The sequence below is a fragment of the Lynx canadensis genome, chromosome A1, assembly GCF_007474595.2.
Source record: "Lynx canadensis isolate LIC74 chromosome A1, mLynCan4.pri.v2, whole genome shotgun sequence".
NCBI classification, from domain to species: domain Eukaryota; kingdom Metazoa; phylum Chordata; class Mammalia; order Carnivora; family Felidae; genus Lynx; species Lynx canadensis.
In genome coordinates this window covers 27289562-27303672 of record NC_044303.2, presented here as the reverse complement: position 1 = coordinate 27303672, position 14111 = coordinate 27289562, and the positions used below count along the sequence as shown (strand labels likewise).

Sequence of the window (14111 nt, the reverse complement as noted above, 5' to 3'; positions counted from 1 at the left end):
ATTCACTGCTCAGCTGTCTATGTGACAGTTTCATTTAAAATGAACGTGAGAAAAAAATAAAATGAAGTTAGTATCAGGGTGCCTGGGTGGCTCCGTTGGTGAAGCGTCTGACTCTTGATTTCGGCTCCGGTCATGGTCTCAAGGTTGTGAGATCAAGCCCCACGTAGGGCTCTGTGCCGACACCACAGAGCCTGCTTGGGATTCTCTCTCTCTGTCTCTCTCTCTGCCCCTCCCCTGCTCTCTAATTCTCCCTTTTTGTGATTCCTATGTAAGAGAGCAGGAAGGAGATACAATTGAAAGCTGTATCCTACTTGTAATTAAAAGAAATAGTGAAAGCCCAAATTCTGATTGAACTGTTGGCCCAGGTATGAATTCTTTAATTCCTTTTCTAACTTGTATGCTTTCCAGCAAACATAAAACTAAATAAACCCAGGAATTAACTAATTGGCTCTTTTGTACTTGCCTTTGCAGACAAAGGTAATATTTATGTTGATTATACTTGGATCAAGGTGTTGGTATTTTAGAAACGACATACACTCTAATGCTGTATAATCTGCTTTTCATGGTACTTCCCACTTCAGTTTTTATACATTTCTATTTGACATAATCTTTTGTCTCAGTGCCATTCATGTAGAAAATCATTTAAAAATGGTTGGATATGAGATGGGACTGGATAATGTGCAAAAGACTTCTTAAGGGTGAATACAATGTATCAAAGAATAATTTGCAAAACCAATATGGCAGAAGTCATATTTATTGAAAAAAATTAATATCTTTGCTATAAAATTTGTAACAGGAATATTTACTGAATGTTTATTTTGATGCATAAACCTGAATATTACATACCAAGTACAAGACAGGAGCACTAGCTTTTCCTTTATTTACATTTTATGAAAACTGTTATGCAGTCCATGTTAAAAGAAGTGACGATGGAGAATTGTTACATTAGAAAAATAATATTCTTGATAAAGCATTCGCAAGGAGTCCAAGGAGTCCAATCACATTTTCTGCCTCTTCAATAAGGCAAAAGTCCCTGGAATAGCATATAACTTAATTTACAAAATACAATAAATGTTCAGACACATATTCAAGTTTTCTTTTGGTATGATTTTTTCTCACTGTAAAATTACTTTTTTATTTTTATTTTTGTTGTTGTTGTTGTTTTGTTTTGTTTTTTTACTAAAACAGAAAGACTTTCCGGAAAATGTCATTGAATGATTTCCGCTATACATTACATATACAACTCGGTAGCCTAGCAACAACCATTGCTACACCATCATTCACTTTACATATTCTGCTCGGTGAGCTATTCTCAAATGTAGCATATTTTAAGATTTTGCCATCGTGATGACTGTGGAATCGTTGGTTTTCATAGGAAACAGATCTGTCACAGTATGGAGCTTGGTTTTAGGGAACTGGTACACAATTACATTTCCATTCACAAGAGGACGCCACGGATGTCACTGAAGTCTGGCTCTGATGGCTCCGCAGGGGCCCCACGCCGGACGACCCCAACCTCCAGTGCTCACAGCGCACAGCCCTGGCCGAGTTCAGGCGGTTTCACTTCCAGAGACTTGTTTAATTCCTCATAGTTAGGTCGTCTTAATTCCTTCAAAGGCACACAGCTTCCACCTTTTTTCCAAAGTCGCTCCCACGCCTGTGAATTCCTGTTTGAACATGCGTGGCAGCCTCATCAGAAGCATTTCGATTTCGTTGGCGGATATCTGTTTAGAAAGGAAGAAAAGTCACTTTTAGAAACAAGGCTCCCCCGAAAGGAGGCACAGGGTGGGGTGAGGAGGCGCTTGCCCGGTGAGCCAAACGACGCGACGCTCTCTACTTGGCTGTCAAGTAAGGCTCCTGGGAGAGGAGCACCAGTAAAGCTCCGAACGTGGTTATCCTGGTCGTCCCCTGAGCAGCTGGTGGGGGTGTGGGCGCAGGAGACGAATGGGTGCAAATTCCAGGCTCACCGTTTATGTGGACATCTAGCTTCCCAGTAGTGCCAGGCTTCAACAGCACTCTCCCCCTTGATACAAAAGGAGGTGAGAATGGGACTTATGAGGGCTGAGAGCAAGTTCATCACCACTCCCGGCGCTCTCATCCTCTTCTACAAAGGACATCTGTATCTTCTATCTAACTCAGTGAGGGCCAAAGGGCATTTGAGTAGATTTCTGGCCGCCCTAACTTCTCTTCTTTCTCTTCCCTTAATTCTCACAGGGACCAGAAGACCATAAAGGTTTAGGAACAGAAATGAAAATCCAGAACCTGCAATGGTAAAAGTCTCAACATCCATTCTTAAAATCCAGGTACTTTTAAATTTTTTTTTAAGTTTATTTATTTATTTTGAGTGAGAGAGAGAGAGAGAGAGAGAGTGTTAAGCACAAGCAGGGGAGAGACAGAGAAAGAGGGAGAGAAAGAGAATCCCAAGCAGGCTCCACACTGTCAGCGCAGAGCCCGACTGGGGGCTCGATCCCACAAATTGTGAGATCGTGACTTGAGCCAAAATCAAGAGTCGGAAGCTTAACTGACTGAGGCACCCAGGCGCCCCAATCCAGGCAATTTTTTAATGCATTTTTTTTCTTCTACCAATTTTTCTTTATTACATACAGTTTTATACCAATAATTCATTTTATCTTAAATAAAGGGCAATCCGACCATAATCCGTCTGCTCTAATACAGCCGTTGTTCTTGTTTCCGTGTCTTTGCTTCCTAATCCATGCGTTTGCATGGGGATCTCATACAGCAAGGTGGCTAAGACCCTGGAACCAGGGTGGGGCTAACATTTCTATTTGAATCCTGTATCTACTATTGTTAGGAGCTAAATCACTCCAGCCAAGATAATTAGTCTCTCTAAGCCTCAGCAAATGGGAATAACAACATGTAATAATGATGTATGAAGACTACTGGCTTAGCATAGACTTGGCATGTAGAAATGTTTAATGAATCAGACCTATTATTATTTTTCATGGTACAATCGTTGAATAGATACTTTAGAGTCTACACTTTCCATTTCACATTTAAATGTGAAATAAATTTAACATTTATTTTAAAGAGAGAACCGAATAGACCAGGAAGTCAAGCCAACTGTTCATTTAATGTTCACATAGAGAAGATTTCACATGATATAGTTGATATTCCTAGACCTATAACAAAAGGCCTTTCGAGGTGGCCCTGAAAGTTAAAACAAATTGCATTCTAAAATTTTTGCGTGCATTATTTTGAAATCTGAATGCATTTTCCCATGAAGCCATGTTAAAGGGATTATTAGATTCCCAGGTCAACCCACAAAAGCCTGTTAAAGGTTCATGTGATTTTGAAAGATTTTATTTCAGTGAGCTCTGTGTGGAATGCCTTCCTAGCACCCTGGTTTCATTGTCACAACGCTCCTAGGAGATGCGTAGGGCAGCAATGTCAGGATCTATCTCCATTTTGGAGCTGAGAAAATGGAGTCAACTACAGAGGCATTTATCATGGAACTGGGAAAGAACCCAGGGCTTGTGCACAGGAACTAGGCACTGGTATGCTTTGCGAGCTCTGCATGATTTCAGCAGTTATGGGTGAAGAACCAGGGTGGGGTGATTTCTTTTGAAATATCAGTCACCTGAGTTTTCTTTTTTTCTTTCTTTCTTTCTTTCTTTCTTTTTTTTTTTTTTTAAATCAGGTTCCCTAGTCTCTTCTCTGGAGACTCTGATTCAGCCTCTCTGGGATGTTGCTCATACACTCTATTTTATACACTCTAATCATATACTAATCACCCCTGGTAATGCTTAAGAACAAGCATATTTAGGTTAAGAATGGGGATTTAAAATCAGACCAGGCTTGGATTTGAATCTGGGCTGGGCCAAGATGTGTAACCATGGGCAGGTCATTTAATAGCTGTTCAGTTTCTTCATGTGTATAATAGCTCTCTCAGCCTAATTGTGAGGCTTATACACAAAATATAGCACAGTGCCTGGCACAAGAGGTTTCTCTCTATGTACATATAAGGCGATGCTGATAGAATACGATGCTCTGTTCTCAAACTTTTTGTGATAGATGGGTCAAGCTCTGTGCCCGTAAGTCAAACAAGTACAGAGAAGTAGGTGGTCAACCCAGTTTTTACTTGGTCCAGAAAGCAGTTTCCTGAAGCCAAGTTCTCCTCTTAACAACCTCCTTTCTTTCCTCTGGAGGAGGACAGCACAGGTCATCCGTGGTAGGCTCGAGTCTCCAGTGCATTCAAGTGATACCCCTGAGACAAGCTGTCCTTCCCCAGATCGGGCCGAGCTGTGGAGAGGTTGACAGACCCGGGTAACAGCCAGCCTATCAGGGGGTTGTTTTCAGGATAACCACCATCTCCCTTGGAAGAGGAGGGAAGGGACTTTGCATTGTTCATTAGGAAGGAGAGAAAAGGCTGAATTCTTGAGGGTAAAGTAACAAGTCTGACCTAAAGATAACACCTATGCAGGAGGCCAGCCGGGGTCAGGTCAGGGCAGTAGCCCTGTGGCCGACTGTGAAAAGTGGGACAACTCATAATTCCTGAAAACCTTTCGCTTGCCAGACTTCTGAAAACACTTTTGTTAATTCTCAACTACATTCTCATAAGACAGGGAATGACTTACACGCAAGGAAACAGGTCCAGACAGATTCGGTGCCTTACGCAGGATAACCGAGGCACTAACTGTGGAGCTGGGGTGCGGATCCAGAACTGGCCTGGCCTTGTTCTTCAATCAACATTAATGCCGACTGCCACAGGGGGTGGGGGACTGTGAGTGGGAACTGGAAATAATCCTCCTGGTCGCTGTCTCCCTGTTTGGGGGAGGGGTCCGTGTACTGGAGGGCAGGTGATAAAGATGTCGACGCCAGTAACAAGGAACTGAGAATTCCCAACTTGACCAGCCCGTGCACGTTCTGTTGCTAATGCTTGGAGGCCTCCCCATAAACCGTTCACCAGAACAGCGAGCAAATCATGGGGAGTCTTGTTTTCCATGATGTCTTTTGACCTGAAGCTAGACTTTAACCACCGAGGAAGCAGGAGAAGCATGCAGGGTGAGAGGGGTAGCCACCCTGCCTGAGTCCTCACCGGAGCCCAGGCACACAGTGTGTGTCTTACGTGCATGATCTCATCAGAAAGCTCATTCAGCAAGCAAGCAAGCAAGCAAACTCCTCACTTGCCGGAAGACAGAAATGTTGAGACACAACATTTGGAATCCGGTCATGGAATGACCGTTAGCCAGCTTCCTCATCTTGTCTAAATCACTTAAACTCTTTGGGTGTTTTCTCCTTTGCGAGACAAGGGAATTGGAAAGAAACTCACCGAATGCTCTGAGGACTTGAATTTGCGTGCTGGCCCCGCCATATGTTAGTACTGGTCTTTGGGCAAGCTACTTAAAATTCATCTGACCTCTAGGCTGTGGCAAAGATCTCGAACTGATAGATCTCCTGTGTACTTTAAAGCACAAAACAAATGGCAACCAGTACTCATTACCTCTTACTGTGCACCAGATACTGCTCTGAGTTCTTTTCTTTTTTAATGTTTATTTTCTGAGAAAGAGAGAGAGCATAAGCAGGGGAGGGGCAGAGAGAGAGAGAGAGCAAGGGGGGGTGGAGAGAGAGAGAGAAGGAGAGGGAGGGAGGGACAGAGAGAGAGAGAGAGGACCCGAAACGGGCTACGCACTGACAGCAGTGAGCTGGATGTGAGGCTCAAACCCACGAACCGCGAGATCATGACCTGAGCCAAAGTCCGACGCTCACCGACTGAGCCACCCGGGTGCCCCCGTTCTGAGTTCTTTCTTTTCTTTTCTTTTCTTTTTTCTATATATGAAATTTACTGTCAAACTGGTTTCCATACAACACTCAGGGCTCATCCCAAAAGATGCCCTCTTCAATACCCATTGAGTTCTTTTCATATATTAAGTCACTCAATACACAACGGTAATCCGTAAAAACCCATTTTAGTTGAGGGTACAACTGAGGCACCGAGATGTTAAATAAATTGCCCACGGTCACACAAATAAATTAGCGGCACTGGGATTTGAGATTCTTAGGGTGACTTAGTTTGGATGACCAATTCCTTAGATTTTGACAGAGCTGGAAGTCAATGTAATGGAAATGAGTCGTTAATGCTAAGTTACTGTAGGTAGTGGAAGGGAACTGCCCGACCCTGCCGTAAAGATGTAAATCATGTGGACAGGGATGTGTCATAACCACAGAACCCACCACCTCAGATGAACCCCTACCTAAAATATCCATTTAATGAGGCTCTCAGATAAATTGTAGAGCATTTCTTTAAGACGTTTTCTATTTCATGCCAGAAGAAAGATCAAAGAGAAACCGCTTTCAAGTTAGTCTGATGGCTTTTAAACCTTCCTCTACCCTGACAAAATAACTTTTATGATATATCACACTTTGGGATTTTCAAGACAAAGAGAGAATTCAATTGGTCCTCTTTTTTTTTTTTTTTTTTACCCTATGGCCAAAGAATTTTTACATTAGATATTTTCATTTACTTTAATGCTGTTTTCTCCTCCTCCTACATAGCTTGTCCGCTCCCATAATTTTGCCTTTGTAATATCTCATGCTGATAATTTCTTGGGTTTGAGGACGCAGTCGTGGGGTCATCACATAAAACAGAGCAGAAAAACCTCACTGGCCGAGCTCAGAGTGAAATGCACCTGCCCCCTCATCAGTTGCACAGGGTTCCCTCCCCCAAATCCATTCCGAGGTCGGGGCTTCTTTCTCTGTGCCCTTTTGTCCTAGAGGGAGCCCACGGGGGGCCAGGGAGGGTATGCTTGCCCTGCTGATGAGCAGAGGGGCTGAAACTTGGTGCAGGGCTCGCGACGCCCAATCCAGCCCTGCTTTCACAGCGCTGCGGTCTTCTCGTGGGTGCTGGGAGCAGAATCAAATACACGTGGCTAACAGACTTCTGTGTGGCCCTGCCATAGAGGGTAGGGACATGCTGTGCCCCATTTACACATACACCACGTATTTGGTGCCCTGGAAAGTGGGCAGGATCGTCATAGACATGATGCTTTTATCACCCTTTTACTCAGCTTGCTTTTGTCCCAGAAAATTGGTGGTCTGCGTCTTTTCAACCTTTGGTATTGTCAGTGGATCCCCTTCCCCTCTGTTCTGCTTAAAATTTTCCAAGTCTGACATCTATTCTTTTAGAAAGGATTGATTTGTTCTAATTAAAAAAAAAAAAAAAAAGAACAGAAAATATGAGAAGGAATAAAGGACTCTGTGTAACCAAGGGGCTTGTGTGGTGGTAACACTGCAGAGGTAATTTGTAATATCTGCTTGATTTATTTTCTGATTTGCTGACTCCAGCCCAAGCCCACTGCCTCTTTGCCAGGCCTCTGAGCGTGTATATAAACTGACACAAGCAGACATAAATCAGTTTTATTATGGGGCTGGCTGGCTCCGTGTCCCATATCAGTCAGGCCAGGGAAGCCGAGTGATGAGGAGTTCTTGTTTGAGGCACTGAAAAGACACTGGCATAGGCTTTGTCAAGGCTGGAGAGTCAGAGAAGCCAATTGCAAAACCAGATTTCCTTCCATAGGATAAACTGACAGCTGGCTTTTCGTGCACATTTAAATCCTGTTCATTCTTCATATCCCTGGGCGATGCATGGCATCAGCTCACAGACACCGCGCAACAAACTTCTGCAGAGAGAAATACAGAATGCGGATGGGCAACGAAGGGAAGGGAAGGGAGGAGGAAGCAAGACACAAGGAGGAAGTAAGAGAGGAAGAAGGAAAGAAGATAAACATAACTGAGGAATTAGGAAGAGAGAAGAAAGGAAGAGGAACCGGGAGGGAGAGAAAGAGACAAGGGGAAAAAGAAAGAAGGACGAAGATTAAGTAGGAGAAAAGACAGGATCCGGATGGAAAATGAGAGAGGCAGGAAGGAAAGAAGGAGGAGAGGAGAGCAGTGTGGCTACAGCACCCTAGAGGGAAGTGTGACAGCACGTACTCGGGGATGCCTCCTGCACAGACTTCGCCCCTCTCCAACTTCTGTCTCGCTAAAGATCGGCCTGCTTGTTAGTTTATGTCTGATTACTCAGTTATTCCATAAGTATTTTATATTCTCTCAACTAGACTACACACTTTTTGAGAGCAGCATTCTTTGTTAGATTTCTTTTGTGCCCTCGCCATGACCTGTTCCTCCCCGGTCCCTAGGACGGTGCCGGGTTCACGCAAAGCAGTGAATTATCCCAGCGTTTACTGGGTCCCTGGCAACCCCGTCAGTTTCTCCGGCGGTGTGTGAACAACTTCCTTTTTATTCTTTATGTAGCCAAATGAAGTGCTGTTACCTCCAATGCTTCACTTATCATATGCTTTCCAGAGGTGTTGTGAGATCTAAAAAAACACATTCATTGTAGCCTAAGCAACAAAAAATTCTTGCACTCATCGACATACTGTGACAAGTGGCTACTTAGGAGAACACTAGAATATGCATAATACTGAAGATTTTTTGGTAGGGGGAGGGGAACCTTACAAACACCACTGAGAACATTTCATCTACCGTTACTGCCTAGCTATAGTCTGGAAAAGAATGCTCTCCAGTTAAGGCTAATTTGAATCTCCTCGGGACAGACCAGATATTTTAGTGCCCCTCTGGTGGGAAATGTACACCTGCCTACGAACACCCAGCCTGTCGGTGAACGGTGATATTATGTCAAAATGGCAGGTCTTTGCAAATCCTCCAGCATCGGCGGCCATATTATGTTGACTCTGGTTTTCAGAATCAAATATTCTATTTGGTGGGCCTTGGGACGAGGCTGTACATGGGTAGAGGGGACAGCCACACACACTTGGGAGAACTGGGTCTTAACTCCTAAAGAACACGTAAATTGGAGGAAGAGCAGAAGAATCCCTCCTCTTGACTGTAAGACAGGAGATATTCATCTGCTAATGCTCGACTCAATGTGACTTCCTTGCTGCTCAGGATCAGCGAGTGGGTTGACGTGGGGGGGCTTCTGATCAGAAACCATCGCAGGATAGAGCTGCCTGTTTTGAGCTTATCTTCCTGCGCCCAGGGCACAACTTTTGACTTGGCAAAGTTTCAGGAAGCCATCTCCCCTCTCCCCCCCCCCCCCCCCCTCTGCTTTCCTCTGAGTGAATCTTTGTGACATGGTCATACGGCCACATTGACCTACAAGAGGGCTGAGTGAATGAGAGTGGGTGGCTTAGAAGAGGCCGAGAAGAGAAAAATATGCAAACATCACTGTCAAGAGCGGGAATAATATTTAACTGGAAAATGGCCTATTACTGGGCCACGCACTTTTAGGAGCCATGTGCAATTCACATGCCCAGCCTGATTTAAATTAATTCCTGGCTCTTCTTCCATTTCTAATCATTCTTATACTCCTATGTGGCCTTTGGGGAAACCCTAATAAAATCAGCTCCATTACAGGCTGCCTGCCTTCCTTGTTCTCGTCAGCACTGGGGGAGGCAGAATCTAAATATTATTTGATAGTTGTTGTAATGGTGATGTTGTCTGATGTCGAACAGTGTTGCTCTAAGCGGAAGTTTGAAAACCCACCTAGAGTCAGTAAACCCTCCATGCAGTGGAGGCCAGGCTGAATCCGTGGCCCTGGTGCAGCATCAACCGAAACTTGGTGGGGGGGCGGTGATGTCCAAGTCATTCTGATTAACCAGAGGCAGGAGTACTAGGTCGCTGGACCAGCCAGCCTCGGCGTCACTGGGCTGGTCGTGGCTCCAGGATTCTGAGCCTTCTGGCGGCTGATGCAAGGACAAGGCCCTGGTGGGTACTTAAAGGGCAAACCTCTCATTATTTTGTTTTCTGTTTAAAGCCCTGAGGATATAGAATTCCAGTATACAGCAGTAATTTGGTCTCTGGATTAAGCAGTCTAAATACCCTTTCAGCCTCACTGGGATAGAGAGAATATTTGGTCTAATCGCTGGCACCTAGGAGTTTTAGTCAGAGCACTTTTTCTATATAATTTTTGCTTCATGCATGAGGAAACAATTTGACTGCTCTACCGGGCATTTCATTCAGGAGATGGAGGGCTGTCCGGGGGGGGGGGGGGGGGGTGTATTTCCTCTGTGAAGGAAATACTTTCTTCTTTATCTTCTAAATTAAAAGTATCAGTCTGAGATGAAATGGACTTCCCTTTGACAGAATCCCTTCCAGAAAGGCCAATCATCTAATGGCCAGAGACCAGGTGTGTGAATTCTCTCCTCAGAGACTACTAAGGGAGACCACACAAATCTTGGCTGAACAAATGGATGATGGACACTCTGTCCGGAGGGACATGCTTCATTATTTATCACTCCCACCGGGGATTTTTATCCTCACCCACCCCCTCTGCCACCCATATCTCCCTATATATACTAAAACAACAACTGCTTCCCAACAAAGGCTTTCCCCTTGGGATTCCAGAAGGGGAAGGAAAGAAATGTCAACAATACCAGGGAAGGATAATAGCAATGATTGGAATAATTTCTCGAGGCCTTATTCTGTGTCACGCCACACTGGGGAAAGTAGTATTTCATTTCATCTTTCAGGCAAAGGTAGGGTTGATGTTAAGAACGATATTGGTGAGGGAAAAAAACCAAACCCTTCAAGAAAGTATTTTCAACAAAGTATTATTTCAACAAAGTTACATTGTACAGCTCATCCTTCTCATTTTATCTGAATCCACATGAGCATTTTCTATCCCTCCCATCCACATGAGGGGAGGCTGCAAAGGAGACAGTAACACAAGTGTGAACTTCAAGAATCTTATAATCGCCTCATCCCCTTTCACTCTGTTTTGGTCTACCCTATTACCCGCTGTGAGAGAATAAATGGACATGAATCTCTGTGACTGAAAAATACTTTTGGTTCCAGATGATTCTCTCAGAGGGGAAGTTTAAGACCCATTAGAAAGGCCAAGCAGTTATGGCATCATGAATCGGTAAGATCATGTGACTCAAACTGAGAACCCAGTGCAGTAATTTAATTGATACTGGCCTTTGGAGATTTAGAATGATTTGTACGTGTGTCGTCAGGGTCCTAGAACTGCGGGCCGTGGGCCTGGTCCTACACATTCCATGCACTTTGCTGCACTCTATGGAAGAGTGTATTTCCATTTTCCCTCCCAGCAGGACATTTAACAAGCTGCTCAGTGGCGGGCTTCAACTCTCTGCTTCTGTGTCCATCCCCTTCCAGGGCTTCCCCAGGCAGTGCTGGTTAATGACACTATTTCAACTGGGGCCCCTCTCATCGTTGCCTGGAATTTGCTACATCAATTGATACATGCATTGAGCTCTTTTTGTCCTCTATCTTGTAGAACACAGATATCGCAATGGGTCAGGGGCACAGCTAATGCGGAGAGGAGGAAAACCAAGCCTCAGAGAAATGAAGAGTGAGTCCTGACTCTGGGTGTGGCCCTCGTGGGGTGGAGCTGAGAATAATTCTGCAATCATCTTTTCCATTTAGAGAGTAATGTTGAAAACCCACCGCTAATCCAGTTTTCTCGAGAGTTGTATCAGATCTTTGTTGTTTGAGGCGATTTTCTCCCTATTGTGTGGACTTCTTACCACGGAACCCTGTGAGAATCTGGCCTAAAGATAATGCCACGTTAGCCACCCTGACCTGATTTCTCCCGGTTTGGGGAACCTGTAATTTTAAGCCCCTCATATGCCATGTCCCCATTTGGCACCTGCTGAAAGTCACGGTCATTGTAGATAACTGCTTTTCTTTCTCTAAAGACAAATGCAAGTGAAAAAAGGACAAGTATCGGCCCAAAACTGAGGGCCTTGCGGAGAAGTCCTGATAAGTCTCCAAGTGCTATTGGATCCCTGATGCAGTTCACACAGGGCCCACCTGCAGCCAGGAGTTGACATGCAAAATCCCAACAACGTAAGTGCGCTTGAGAAAAAGAATTTACCTTGGAGTCAAGCTGCTGCATGTATGACCAAAGATACTCTATATTGGCTCCAAAAGGATGGACATGAAGAAACGTTGATATGATGCCTGGGTTAAAAAGACAAACATTGGGCATTACTGCAAGGCAAGTCAGAGTCGGAGTCAGATAATGTCCTTTACTAACCCCAGCGATGGTTTTGTCAGCCTGAGTTACAGTCTCACCATTTTCAGCAGCACTCAACAAGCATTTAATAGCAGCCCGTTCTGAAGACAGTCATAGTAACATGGCAAACACAACACTCTATCTGCTGGAATAACAGTAGTTAGAAAAGCTAGACTCTGAGATAATATACAGATGAATGAAGGTATTTCTAAACAAAGACTCCTGGAAGCATTTCAGCTACCAATTTTATGCTTGATTTACCAATATAAAATTGTAGTTATTGGGAGGATAAAATTCTCTCTTTTCTTTCTCTCAGTGGGCTTTGCAGTATGAAAATGGCTCATACAGCTGGTGTCATAGATCACACGGCCTCCGATTTCCCCCTTAATTTTTTTTTTTTTTTTTTTTTTTTTTAATTTTTTTAATTTTTTTTTTCAACGTTTATTTATTTTGGGGACAGAGAGAGACAGAGCATGAACGGGGGAGGGGCAGAGAGAGAGGGAGACACAGAATCGGAAACAGGCTCCAGGCTCTGAGCCATCAGCCCAGAGCCCGACGCGGGGCTCGAACTCACAGACCGCGAGATCGTGACCTGGCTGAAGTCGGACGCTTAACCGACTGCGCCACCCAGGCGCCCCTGATTTCCCCCTTAATTACAGCTGCCAGTTATGAAAAGTATTTAATCCATATTTCCCCTAACTGCCACTGAAGGAAACACAAATCCTTTCCGAAGCCTTTATTTCCCCCTCGTTGTTGCTGGTGTTTAAAGGGAACCGGCTTACTCTCTCCTCCCTGCTGTAATTTACAAGATCATTTTAAAAGGTCCAGGAATGGATGGTTTGGCTGGAGTCTGAGTATAAATCAGAAGTCTTTTCCATTGTGAAAATCAACTGTCAGCGTTGTACTGACAAATGAAAAGCCGGGGGTTGGTGTCGGGGCTGAAGTGAAAGCATTACCTCTCTATCCTCCCTGCTCCTAGATCCAAAATCAAAATAGTGAAAATGAGGACGTCGACTTCATGGACTATATGCTGCTGTTTGTTATGAAACGGTGTTCAGACTGACATTGTTTGAGTTCTCTTTTAAGCCCTCACACTGTTTATTGGGAAATTCTGATGCCTGAGAGCTGAAGGTCAAAAAAAGAGCTGCATTTGTTTGACACGCAGGTGGAATGAACCCTAGACGAGCACATCGTTCTTGCACCAGGTCACCCTGGGAATCGCAGGCTGACCCTGGATTGATCTGGGATAGGGTCTCGTGGCCTCCTGACCTCCTGTGTGATGCTTGGGATGCTCTGGGATGAGTGCCAGCATTTAAAGAAAAACTCCCAGTTTAGCTTTAGTCCGAGGACAGAGAACCGAAGTGTCTAGACCACTGCTCTCAAAGACCTGTCTTCAGAACACTGCTTATATGAGGTTTGTACTGGTTTACAGTGAAATGAGGAAGAGAGAAATAATTAATCGTATTTCTCCATAATGCTAAAACCTCAGTTTTCAGAGACCTGTTTTTCTTGCGATGTAAAGAACTACCATTAAAAAAAAAAATGTTTTGAGAGAGAGAATAAGCATGAGCAGGGGGCAGGGGGCACAGAGAGAGGGGGAGAGAGAATCCCAAGCAGACTCTGCACTGTCAGCACAGAGCCTGATGTGGGGCTCGATCTCATGAACCGCGAGATCATGACCTGAGCCAGAATCAGAAGTTGGAAACTTTAACCCCCCGAGCCTCCCAGGCACCCCAAGCACTACCATTAGGAGGAATATCCTTTTTTTGCTAGAATGTTCTTTTATGAAATAATGCAAGTGGTAAAAGGTAATATTGATAGTTTTAATATCTTTAAGTGGCAAATAGCCATTTTAATACACTTAAGTGGAGTTGTTTTATTCCCCTCCTTCCAGTTTGTTAATTTCCATTTTTAAATTTATAGATCTGGCAACTACTTCCCTGTGTCTTTGAAATTCTCAAATCTGGTGAAGTGACACTGTAAGTAATCCTGTTACTGAGTTCGAGTATAGAAGCTCATGAAGGACTTAAAAAATAAGTTTTTTTTAAAATAACACTTTTATTTGCATTTGTTAAGTGGGAGAGAGGGGGCAGAATTC

At 44.1% G+C, this 14111-nt stretch overlaps 1 protein-coding gene and 1 long non-coding RNA gene across 4 annotated transcripts in view; one reads left to right on the top strand and one right to left on the bottom strand.

Annotated features, from left to right (window-relative positions):
* Positions 1-744: 744 nt before the first annotated feature.
* ENOX1 (ecto-NOX disulfide-thiol exchanger 1) overlaps positions 745-14111 on the bottom strand; it is a 451396-nt gene continuing 438029 nt past the window's right edge. Inside the window, 2 exon segments of the mRNA XM_032591194.1 lie at positions 745-1724; positions 11873-11958. Of these exon segments, the coding sequence (XP_032447085.1) occupies positions 1593-1724; positions 11873-11958 (218 nt within the window). The 3' untranslated portion in view covers positions 745-1592.
* Positions 1732-13996, top strand: LOC116737771. 3 transcript variants are annotated; one of them, XR_004342934.1, is made up of 5 exons: positions 1732-2303; positions 11273-11347; positions 11422-11533; positions 11694-11844; positions 13937-13996. It is a non-coding gene; the product is annotated as an uncharacterized LOC116737771 (long non-coding RNA). The 3 variants fall into 3 exon arrangements; XR_004342929.1 differs by lacking the exon at positions 11422-11533; XR_004342933.1 differs by lacking the exons at positions 11422-11533; positions 13937-13996 and adding an exon at positions 13179-13479.